At 42.1% G+C, this 12,636-nt stretch overlaps 1 protein-coding gene across 1 annotated transcript in view; it reads right to left on the bottom strand.

Annotated features, from left to right (window-relative positions):
- Positions 1 to 12,636, bottom strand: part of TTN (titin) — a 470,266-nt gene that overhangs the window by 120,113 nt on the left and 337,517 nt on the right. Inside the window, exons 210-221 of the mRNA XM_030210848.1 lie at positions 12,229 to 12,334; positions 8,325 to 8,521; positions 7,913 to 8,218; positions 6,862 to 7,140; positions 6,450 to 6,749; positions 6,044 to 6,346; positions 4,780 to 5,145; positions 4,388 to 4,690; positions 3,964 to 4,263; positions 3,576 to 3,872; positions 3,190 to 3,474; positions 2,805 to 3,098 (exon numbers count right to left, since the gene is read on the bottom strand). Of these exons, the coding sequence (XP_030066708.1) occupies positions 2,805 to 3,098; positions 3,190 to 3,474; positions 3,576 to 3,872; positions 3,964 to 4,263; positions 4,388 to 4,690; positions 4,780 to 5,145; positions 6,044 to 6,346; positions 6,450 to 6,749; positions 6,862 to 7,140; positions 7,913 to 8,218; positions 8,325 to 8,521; positions 12,229 to 12,334 (3,336 nt within the window). The remainder of the gene's footprint in view (positions 1 to 2,804; positions 3,099 to 3,189; positions 3,475 to 3,575; positions 3,873 to 3,963; positions 4,264 to 4,387; positions 4,691 to 4,779; positions 5,146 to 6,043; positions 6,347 to 6,449; positions 6,750 to 6,861; positions 7,141 to 7,912; positions 8,219 to 8,324; positions 8,522 to 12,228; positions 12,335 to 12,636) is intronic.

The raw sequence follows: 12,636 nt of genomic DNA, 5'->3' as shown, positions 1-12,636 counted from the left end.
GTAGTTTATAGAATACCACTAAGCACTATTATGTTACGCCATTTATAGAATCTAGTCCTTTATGTGTAGAACCCACAATAATGGTATATACATAAAACTAGGCCTAAAATGTGGCTAACTTGGCTGTTGACTGCATAATTTGCATTCAATGTCTGGCCCACTGGGGTTTTTTTTCCAGATGCATGACTGACTCAAGGAGTTGTGGCACTCTGAGCCATCTATTTCTGTTGCACCCCCATTTCAAGGTCAATATGCAGTATGAACCATAGTATTACCTCTTTCCAGTCCCAGACCCCCAGCAGTAACCTCCTTCTATCCCCCCTGCATCAGTTCCCTTACATCATCAAACCCTTTCAATCCTAGCTCCCTCATCACCCCCTTCCAGTTCCAGCCCTCCTATTATTACCAGCTCCATTCAGTCCTAGTCCCCTCAATCCCAGCATCACCTCACTTTCAATCCTAGCCATCCGAACTCCAGCAGCAGCCCCCTTGAAACCCTAGCCCCTCCCCAGCATCAACCCACATGCGACCAGAACTCCCTCAATCATCAGCCCCCTTCCAGCCCAGCTTCAGCTCTAGCATAAGACCTGTTCCAGTACCAGCTCCTAATCTGCTGCCTTCTAATTTTAGCTCTTTCCCATCATCAGTTCCCTTTTCCAGCCAGCGCCCCCTCAATAATAAGTACATAAGTATTGTCACACTGGGACAGACCAAAGGTCCATCACGCCCAGGATCCTGTTTCCAACAGTGGCCAAGCCAGGTCACAAATACCTGGTAAGATCCCAAAAAAGTTCAATACATTTCATGTTGCTTATCCCAGAAATAAGCAGTGTATTTTCCCAAGTCAATTTAATAATGGTCTATGGACTTTTCCTTTAGGAAACTGTCCAGACATTTTTAAACCCCACTAAGCTAACCGCCTTTACCACATTCTCTGTCAACGAATTCCAAAGTTTAATTACACGTTGAGTGAAGAAAAGTTTTCTCCGATTGTATTAAATTTACTACTTTGTAGCTTCATCGCATGACCCCTAGTCCTAGTATTTTTTGAAAGAGTAAACAACGATTCACGTCTACCCGTTCCACTCGACTCATTATTTTATAGACCTCTATCATATCTCCCCTCAGCTGTCTTTCCTCCAAGCTGAAAAGCCCTAGCCACTTCAGCCTTTCCTCATAGGGAAGTCGTCCCATTACCTTTATCATTTTCACCCTTCTCTGTACCTTTTCTAATTCCACAATATCTTTTTTGAGATGTGGTGACCAGAATTGAACATAATATTTGAGGTGCAGTCACACCATGGACCGATACAAAGGCATTATAACATCCTCACTTTTGTTTTCCATTCCTTTCCTAATGATACCTAACATTCTATTTGCTTTCTTAGTCGCCGCCGCACACTGAGCAGAGGGTTTCAACGTATCATCAACAACGATGCCGAGATCCCTTTCTTGGTCGGTGACTCCTAACGTGGAACCTTGCATCATGTAGCTATAGTTCGGGTTCCTCTTTCTCACATGCATCACTTTGCACTTGCTCACATTAAATGTCATCTGCCATTTAGACGCCCAGTCTCCCAGTCTCGTGAGGTCCTCTAGTAATTTTTAACAATCCTCTTGCAGTTTAACAACTTTAAATAACTTTGTGTCATCAGCAAATTTAATTACCTCACTAGTTACTCCCATCTCTTGATCATTTATAAATATGTTAAAAAGCAGCGGTCCCAGCACAGACCCCTGGGGAACCCCACCATCTACTCTTCTCCATTGAGAATACTGACCATTTAACCCTACTGTCTGTTTTCTATCCTTTGACTAGCCCCTTTTAGTCAGAGTAGCCCACCACCCCAACATCAACCTCCTTGGAGCCAGAGCTCCCCTCCATTAATCCTTTACATAGTGATGAGGAGCATGCTCCTTCACATCTACCATTGTGCTCTTCTTTTGCATTGTGCCAGCACTGCTGTTGATTTTATACACAAGAATCTGCACTTTTTATATTCTTTTGAGAACAAAATATAGTGCTGGTTCTTGTTCATATGGTGTAAACTGTGCCACATTTTCTGCCATGTTAACAGTTAATATGCATTAACTACTACTGTGTTAATTGTAAGGTGTGGTCCCCATCCAATCTCCACCCCAACTGCACGTTAGCTGCTTCCGTGGAAACGTCCATGCATTAACTTTAATACAGTATCTGCATGAACTTTTAGCATATGTTAATTGTCACAATAGCAGGCCTCTTATTTATTAATCTTAAAAAAAATCTTCAATAGTTGCTTTTTAAGGGCCTCGTTTTAACAAGCTGTGGCAAAAGGGGGCCTGCGCTGGCATTGGCGCATGTTTTTGACACACGTTGAGGTCCCCTTTTACCGCAGCTGGTAAAAGGTAGGTCTTTCTTTTTTTTTTTTTTTAAGAAATGGCCATGTGGCAAGTGAAGCACTTCCCACTCGGCCATTTCGGGGGCGAGCCCTTACCACCACCCATTGAGTATGCATCGGCGCTACAAAAATAAATATATTTTTGTAGCACGGAAATGACATCGCACTGGGGGTGGGAAGTACTGCTGGGCTGCTGCGGTACTTCCTTTTTAGTGAGCAGTAAGCCCGCGTTGGGCTTACCACTGCTGTGTAAAAGGGGCCCTAAGTTTGTTAAAATAAATATTTAGACAAAAAAAATACTAGCTGGTGTTTTGTATTTTAACTAACAGGCTTACACAAGATAAGATCATCATCTATTTATATTGTACATCTTACAAATGCTTTATACTTTCACTGTATTATGTAGAAAACAACTATTTTTACCTAGAGGGTCAACTGCAAGAATTGGACCAAGGTCAACAGGAGGACCACTTCCAAACTTATTTTTGGCAACAACACGAAACATATATTCTTGCCCTTCAAGAAGACCTGTTATATCACACTTAGATCTTTCTGTTTCTATTGGTTGTCTCCAAGTATGCATCTTAGCATCTTTTCTTTCTATGGTGAAGCCTATGATATCACTTCCACCATCATCTTCCGGATCAGACCAATTAAGCAGACACATCTTTCTGTTCACAACCACAGGTTTTAGATCAAGAACTGGCCCAGGCACATCTGAAAAAATAAACACACAATATTTATCAGAAGAGACAGTTTTTGTGTCATTTAAAGAAATCTAGCATAGGTTATAAGTATTATTTCTTACCAAAGACTTCCACTCTTGTTGCTGCAGATTTAGTACCACTGTCATTGCTAGCAGTAATCACGTATCTCCCATGGTCCTTTCTCAGTGCATTTGCAATTACTAACTGAGATGAGGTGCCAACATTGTTTATGACAGTTCGTTCCTTGTCCAGTTCACCTTCTTCCACGGACCACACAATTTTAGGTGCAGGTCGTCCAGTAACTGTAGCTGGGATATTAAGAGTTTGGCCAGCCAATATCTGAATGCCTCCTTTGACAGAAAGATCCAGTTCAACCACTGGAGGTTCTGTATAGAAAATAAAAGAACATTACAGGAATTTCATAAAATTTGAATGAATCCCATTTTCAACTTAATTTTAGATGCAAATCTTCATTTATATAAATTACCTTGAGGTTCAGAAACTGTTATTGGTTCAGTTACAGCTGGTGGACCTTCACCAGCAGCATTAACAGCACTCACACGAATTTTGTAGTCTGCACCTTCTCGAATTCCTGTAACTGAGTATGTACGTCTCTTTATCAGTTTATCTGAGCAACGTGACCATTCGTTGGTGCCAAATAGCTGTTTGTCAACATAATAACCAAGGATTTCACTACCACCATTATAAAGTGGAGGATCCCATTCCATTTCAATAGCAGATGAACTAGTATCAACAACCCTTGGAATTGGAGGCCCAGGTGGTGCTTGAAAGAAATGAAATGAAATGAAAATAGTTAGAATTCATTTACATTGCTATTTTTAAAATAACACATTACTTCCTCGTGTGCTACTTACAGATTGGATTCTGTGCTGTCTTTGGATCTGATGGTACACTAAATTTGCCAGGACCAGCTGCATTTTCTGCACATACTCTGAAGATGTAGGTAAGTCCTTCCAAAAGGTCCTCAGCTCTTACTTCCAGTGCATTAACAAGCTCTCTATTGACACGAGCCCAGTGTGTGCTATTAATTTCACGTTTCTCAATCCAGTAGCCTATGATAGGACTTCCATTGTCTTTAGGTTCATTCCATTTAACTAACATGCTACTGCTGGTGACATCTACAACATCAGGCTTGTCAGGTGCATCTGGTGGAGCTGAAGGAAAATAAAAGGAAGTTTGATCAAGAACTTCCCATGATTGTTTTAATGATATGCATCAGTGAAGGTAATGACAGCACTGTTTGTACAATACAAATAAAACAGTAATACAAAAACTTACTGAATGGATCTTTAGCTGTTACTGGTTTTGAAATGCATGGTGGTCCAGGACCAAACCTGTTTTCGGCTGTCACTCGGAATACATATTCCTTTCCTTCGATGAGTTTTGCAACAGGATATTTACACTGTCTGAGTGTTGATGTGACAACAATCCAGCCAGTTTCATCTTTGCTCTTATCTTTCTTTTCCAAAATATAGTTCAAAATCTCACTACCACCATCATCAAGTGGAGGTTCCCATTTACAAATAACAGAAGCTCTCCGAATTTCATCAAATGTCAAATTGATAGGTGGTCCAGGTGTATCTATTACATAAACAATGAAATAGTATTAAAATATCACTTCTTTGGATATTATTTTATTTTACATAATAAAACAATTATTGTCTGCTTACCTAACACGTTTACATCACATGATGCTTTAGCTTCACCATGATCATTTTCAACTTTGATAGTAAATATTCCATGGTCAGGTCTGATAGAATCCCGAACCCACAACAGAGATTCTCCAATCTTTGTATTATCCAGAGTCATACGTTCTGGTAGCGAGAGGAAAAATGGCTCGTCCACTACTGCTTCCTTTCTTCTTCTAGTAGACACTATCCTATCTCCTCTCTTCTTAATTTCTTCTGGTCTGATTATTGCATCATCCTTTAGCCATGTAATAGTTGGATAAGGTGACCCAGAAATGTGTGCTTCAAGTGCAATCTCATCACCTCGTCTTACGAGAAGGCTAGTAGAAAGCAACACCTTTGGAGCATCTATTATAAAATAATGTAATATTTCAGTCAGAAAGTTATTAAAATCAGTGGGGTCAATATGCATTGTAGTTTAAGTGGATAGGAGAGGCTCCTTCCTACTCAAACCATGCTGAGAGAGGGCAGCTGCCAATATTCAACTGCACTTTACAAGGCAGTGCTGCAGAAATCAGCTCTGACTGTTGCAGAACTGCTTGGTGCCAAGCAGAGCCGTACCAAGGGGGGGGGGGGGCGGGGGGGGCGGTCCGTCTTGGGTGCACGCCGCTGGTGGGGGGGGGGGGGTGCCGCGCGCCGGTCAGCGTCGTTCGTTTCCATGCTCCCTCTGCCCTGGAACAGGAACCTGTTCCGGGGCAGAGGGAGCATGGAAACGAACGACGCTGACCGGCGCGCGGCACCCCCCCCAGCGGCGTGCACCCAGGGGGGGGGTTCACTGGGGGGGGGGTCGCACTGCACCAGGGGGGGCGCTGCACCCGGGGGGCGGGGCGCATCGGCGATCCGCCCCGGGTGTCAGCCCCTCTAGGAACGCCACTGATGCCAAGGCGGTCCAGGGGCAGAATTGGGGAAGAGTCAGCAATTATGCAGGCACCAGTCAAATTCAGTGCCGGTGTCTGCATACCTAAATGGGCACATAGGACCATATATAAGGCAGTCCTGTTTTTGCCTGCTCAGCTATGAGGGTGCCAGCACTGAATAATGGTGGGCACTCACATAACTTCCAGGTTGATATCTGATCCTGGATACTCATTGCCGGTGCTAGGGCATGGCCTAGCATTGAATATCCAGGCCTAAATCTGCCCACTGATCTCAGTGACTTAAAAACCACTGTCTGCTGCAGGCTGAATATTGACTGAAGAATAACAACAGAAACCAAGAAGCATCTACTTTGAACAATCAAACATACCAATAGGATCCAAAGCTTTAATTCCAGGGGTGATACGAGAAGGATCACTGATACCAGCAATATTTTCTGCACGGATACGAAACTGGTATTCCTTGCCTTCCTCAAGGCCTTTTGCAGTGTAGGTTAAAATAGGAACCAACGAGTCATTGCATCTTTCCCATTTTTCTTCACCTTTTGGCAATTTTTCTATAATGTAACCCAAAATCTTGCTGCCTCCATCATACAATGGTGGTTTCCATGTTAGTGTTATTGATTTTGAAGTTGGATTATGAGTATCAGGATCCACAGGCGGATCTGGCCGTTCTGTAGCATAATAAATCAAAACATTAGAAAGGGAAATTAATATATTGAAACTTTACAATATTTATGTCAAATCTGGCCTATTACTTCCTAATGATGAACTCACGTTTTGCATCTTCAGCGATGATAGGATTTCTTAGCTCAAGATATTCACCTCCACCAATTTTATTTACAGCCTTAACTCGGAAGTAGTATTCACTATTAGGTATCAGATCCTTCACATTCCAAGCTAGCTTGTTCTCACCAGACATCGCTGGTGTATATGTTCTCCTACCAGCTTCTCTGCGTTCAAGAACATAATGCAGTATAGGAGTTCCACCATCATCTTCTGGAGGCTCCCATGCTACCTTGCATGAATTCTTAGTTATGTCACTCACTTTGATATCCTTGCATTGGCCAGGTAAACCTGATTGAAATAATGATATGATTGTGATAAAAATGGAAATATTCATAAATATATTTGTAATGTCAACATTGAATGTTCTTTATTAGGTGGAACAACTATGTAGAATTTTTACCTATGACTTTCACATTGATAGATCCTGTTGTTGAACCTAGCTTGTTCTCCAGGGTGATAATGTAAACACCAGCATCTGAACGGACACAGCTGTCAACATGTAGCAAGGCAGAGGTGTAGTCACTCTTCATTGTTACTCTGTCTCCAGCTTTAAGTTCTTTGGCACCTTTATGCCAGCAAATACTTGGTGATGGAACAGCTCTGAATGGCACATGGATATTCAACTTTTCACCCTCAACAACAATAATATCTTGAGTTTTTAGATCAATAGTTGGATTACCTGTAAAGCAAGAGAAAATGTATAAAATATTGCAAAAGCAAAAACAAAGAAATACTTTTAGAATTATGGAGGTGATTTTAGAACTACTTTAGCTGCTTAAGTACATCAGGTTGGCAAACGTGTAAAATGTGGCAATTTCAGAAAGGAAAAGTATACATATATTTTCACTTCTAAAATCGCCACTTAGACATGCAACCAGTGATGCCAGACATGTGCATATTTATGCTTTCTCCATAGTAGGCATAAATACACATGTGTTTGTCTTCTGAGTTATGGACATATATTTTGCATACTGCAGCATGTAAGTGCAAACCCTACACTCCTTCTAACTCTGATCCCCCCTCCCCTCAGGAAAACCTACTTTATACATGCATTTAAGTATATGTAGAATCACTTCCTGCACTTACTTTTATATGTGAATTTTGCATAGCTGTCTTTTTACATGTAAGATCATGTAACAAACCTTTCAAAAATTGCATTCAATAGGCTAGATTTTCAAAACTGCATTGCTGTGTTATCACATGCTAATGCTCTTAAATGCACATTATTGGTAAATAGATCCTGTTGTACAAAAAGGTCCTGTAGTAAATAATGCAGGTTAATACATTCTAGCAAGTGTTAACAGTGTAGTGCATTTTAATCAGTCCAGCTCTATTTCTATTACCTTGGGGCAGCTTCCAGAATATTTTTTTCACATATATACATAACAGAAAAAAATATTTCTGAAAATAACCCTCCTTGTAATTGAGAATGATAAGTAATAGTTTCTTACAGTCTGGATCCTTTGCAACAACATTCTCTGAAATTTCAGATGGATCACTGGCTCCAATGGCATTCACGGCTCTGACTCGCAAAATGTATTCCTTGTCAGGAACAATGCCCTCTTCTGCTTTGTACTTCAACTCCTTTACTGGACGAGAGTTAATTCGCATCCACTTTTCAGTTCCTGCTTGGCACAGCTCAATATGGTACCCAATAATAGGACTGCCACCATTTTTCGCTGGTGGTTTCCAAGCAATAGAAATATGCTCTCTGCTTGCATCAGTCACGTGTAATTCCAGAGGTGGTGATGGAGGACCTAGAGAAAAGAACACAAATACCTCATCACTTTTCCAGCACCAGATCTCTGAACTCTGCATGGTATGAAACTGATATATTAATAAACCAATATAATTATTATTCACCTTTTGGATCTTCAACGGTAAGCATATCTGTGGGCTCACTGGGGTGCCCAACACCTGCTTCATTTTCTGCACGAACTTGAAACTGAACATCTGTGCCTTCAATGACATCGGTTACTTTGTAATGACAGTCTGGTCCACTTGTCTTTCCGGCTTTTACCCAGCGTGTTCCTAGTTTTTCTTTCTTTTCAATAACATATCTATACAAAATAAGTTAGAGGAATATATGTACTGAGCTATGTTAAAACTGGCATAGGAATGCAAATTACCTGCTGGTTTTAATGTCCATACTATCAGCTGTGCACTACCATATTATCATATTCAGACGCTGTTAATACACATTATTAGCAACTAGGTCCTATTGCATAAAAAGAGATCTGTGGTGAAATAGCATACATTCATGACATTAATATGTGCTAATGTGGTAGCTCACATTAGTAACTTTGGGCCCAATGCTCAAAGGATTTATGCTCCTAACTTTGAAAGTTATGCTTATAAATTGGCCTCTTTAACTAGTGCTGAGTACATAAACATTTACTCAAAATTTCAATACATTCTTAAATTTAGGAGTATAAAAAGTGGGCAGCAACAGGGGCAGATTTAGGGCAGGGAAAAGAAATTATTTTCAGTCCTAGGCTCACAAATCTAGACAAAAGAATGGCAGGATTAAATATATAAGCATATCTTTCAAGCTCCTAAATTAAGATGAATTTTTAGCTGAAAAGTTATGTTCCTAAGTTTGGCTGAAAATAGGGCACACATTTAGGAGGCTAATTTAGAAGCATGAATTTAGGAGCTTTAAATGAGGTTTCAATGCCTGATCCACAAAGTACAGAGAGAGAAGCAGGAGGCAGCAGTATTACTATCAGGCTTATTTTCAAAAGAGAAGGGCGCCCATTTTTCGACACAAATCGGGAGATGGGCGTCCTTCTCTCAGGGTCGCCCAAATCGGCATAACCAAAAGCTGATTGTGGGCGTCCCCAACTGCTTTCCATCGCGGGAACGACCAAAGTTCCCGGGGGCGTGTCGGAGGCATATCGAAGGCGGGACTGGGGCGTGCCTAACAGATGGGCGTCCTCAAGCGATAATGGAAAAAAGAAGGGCATCCATGACGAGCACTTGGGTGACTTTACTTGGTCCGTTTTTTTCTTACGACCAAACCTCAAAAAGGTGTCCGAACTGACTAGATGACCTCCCCTGACTCCCCCAGTGGTCACTAACCACCTCCCACCCCAAAAGAAACAACTTTTAAAACTTTTTTTGCCAGCCAAATTGGCATAATCAAAAGCCGATTTTGGGCGTCCCCAACTGCTTTCCATCGTGGGAACGACCAAAGTTCCAGGGGGCGTGTCGGAGGCGTAGCAAAGGCGGGACTGGGGCATGCCTAACAGATAGGCGTCCTCAAGTGATAATGGAAAAAAGAAGGGCGTCTCTGACGAGCACTTGGGTGACTTTACTTGGTCCGTTTTTTTCTTACGACCAAGCCTCAAAAAGGTTTCTGAACTGACTAGATGACCACCGGAGGGAATCGGGGATGACCTCCCCTGACTCCCCCAGTGGTCACTAACCACCTCCCACCCCAAAAGACGCAACTTTTAAAACTTTTTTTGCCAGCCTGAAATGTCATACTCAGGTCCATCGCAGTAGTATGCAGATCCCTGTGGGGGGGGGGGGGGGGGAGGTATATGTGTGTGTCAGCAGAGGCATAGTGAAGGCATAGACGTCCTTCTTTCAAACATTTTGGACATCCTGAACTGCTTTCCCCCCCCACCCCACAGGGATGGCCAAATTTCAAGGGAGTGGAGTGGCATGGAGTGGAGGAGTGGCCTAGTGGTTAGAGCACTGGTCTTGCCATCTAGAGGTGGGCAGTTCAAAGCCCACTGCTGCTACTTGTGATCCAAAATCCAAATAAATAAAGGGTGTCAGTGGCATAGCAAAGGCATGGACAACCTTCTCACAGAAACATTCACATTTTGGACGTCCTCAACTGCCGTCGCAGGGATGGAGGAATAGCGAAGGTCGTCCTTCACCCATATGCTAAAAAATAAAAGATGTCCCTGACAAGCACTTGGACATTTTCACCTGGACTTGTATTTTTCTAAGGTTGTAGATGGCAATTTATTTAAGGTTGTAGACAGCTATTGTACATGCAGCTTCTCTGCATGTATGAAGCTCACTTTGGCATGTGCAGAACAGCCACACATAATGCTTGGCTGCTCTACACTGGCTTCCCTCCTTAGGAAGGAAATCGTGTGCAAATGAGCTAACAGTGAGCAGCTCATTTGCATGCGATTTCTTTTTTTTTTTTTGTTACATTTGTACCCCGCACTTTCCCCCTCATGGCAGGCTCAATGCGGCTTACATGGGGCAATGGAGGGTTAAGTGACTTGCCCAGAGTCACAAGGAGCTGCCTGTGCCTGAAGTGGGAATCAAACTCAGTTCCTCAGTTCCCAGGGACCAAAGTCCGCCACCCTAACCACTAGGCCACTCCTCCACTCCTCCTTCATGCATGCCCGTTCCTTTCCGAATTGCTAAGGGATCGGTAAGGGAAGGGCTTTTTCCGTTCAGTTAGTGCATCAGTTAGTCCACTGCAGTGCCCTCTAGGGTGCCCGGTTGGTGTCCTGGCATGTCAGGGGGACCAGTGCACTACAAATGCTGGCTCCTCCCATAACCAAATGAGTTGGATTTGGTTGTTTTTGAGATGGGCGTCCTCGGTTTCCATTATCACTGAAAACCGGGGACGACCATCTCTAAGGTCGACCATCTCAACCTTTAGGTCGACCATTTCTAAGGTTGACCTAAATGTTGAGATTTGGGCGTTCCCGACCGTATTATCGAAACGAAAGATGGACACCCATTCTGTTTTCATAATACAGGTTTTCCTGCCCCTTCGCGGGGATGTCCTGCGAGGACGCCCTCAGGAAAACTTGGGCGCCCCGTTTGATTATGTCCCTCTATGGCTACATAAATGACAGTGTGCTAGTGGTATTGCTTTTCTGTTTGGAAGCTCAGATATTTCCTGTACTAACCAATCCAAAGTGAAAGGGCTGGTAAAGGCAGGGAAGTTCCTTACTTCCAAAACACTATAAAATCTTCCCAACCTTTCCTCTATCCCAATCTGGAAGTCCTTATACCTTTTGAAACATTGACAGGCCTTCCATTTGCTCCATTCTCCTGAAACATTAACAGGCCTTCTAGGTCAACCAAACCCACCCTCAAAGCCTTCTAAGCCCTCTATCTCCCTCTACCTTCCCTAAAACACATCAGGTCCTCCCAGTTCTCTATCTCCCTCCTCTCTTAAACATAGCAGTTCTCTGGACTTTCTATTCCCCCATCACAAAACACTATCAAGCCTTTCAGGCCCATTATTCTCCCCAATGCTCTCCCTGAAACACTATCAGGTATCTTATGCCATCTACCTCCTACTGTTCTTCCCTTAAAGCACATTGGACTTGCCAAGCTTTCTACCCCTTCACCTCCATTCCACCATAATGTCAATGCCCTTTATTATACAGACTTTAAGATGACAATTTTAAAAGCCACTTGTGTGGAAACAAGCATTTATAAAACTATGCATTCGGTATGCATGTAAAGATAAGGATCTGTAGCAGGTACATATATAACTTTACCTGAATGGAGTGGAGACACTCCTAAAGGCAGGCAGGAGTTTGCATTTAAGTGTATATTTTTGAAAATATACAAGTGTTAGTGTAAATTTACCCAGAAAATTTGTGTGTACTAAAGAGTGAGTGTGCAGGTAAGCATATAAATTATTTGGCATAATGAGGTATATACATGCTTTCATTCTGAAAATTTGACAGAACTCAATTAGGAAAAACTATGCGTTCAGTTATAAACTTATCCCCCTAATGTTTATTATTGCTAAATGACAGAAAACAGCACCTACCTCAAGATTGGTCTGCCACCATCATTTTTAGGAGCCTCCCATTTAAGATCAACATGGGTCTTTGTTACATCTACCACTGCCAAAGCATAAGGAGGCCCAGGGGTAGCTGAAAAAAATGTAATTAAAGCACATTATTAAATAATCTTTATACATTATCCCCCTAAATCTAGAAAGCTGCACATGTAACATTTAATAATAGCAAGTGTAAATAAACAATAAATTATAATGAGCTGATAATTGGTGTTAACGAACAATAATAGGCTATAATTGTCTTTAAATGGCACTAATTGGCACCAATTAGCAGTTATGCACATATCTGCCTGTAGTCACACTCAAGCTCTAGAGCATGCAAATTCAAGGGTGTGTGTACCTAGGAAGTGTATAGTTGGGATGGTGGCATGTTAAGCG

Source organism: Microcaecilia unicolor, chromosome 7 (genome assembly GCF_901765095.1).
Source record: "Microcaecilia unicolor chromosome 7, aMicUni1.1, whole genome shotgun sequence".
In the NCBI taxonomy this organism is placed as follows: domain Eukaryota; kingdom Metazoa; phylum Chordata; class Amphibia; order Gymnophiona; family Siphonopidae; genus Microcaecilia; species Microcaecilia unicolor.
The sequence above is the reverse complement of the archived record's forward strand: the minus strand, read 5'-3'. Positions and strand labels throughout refer to the sequence as shown.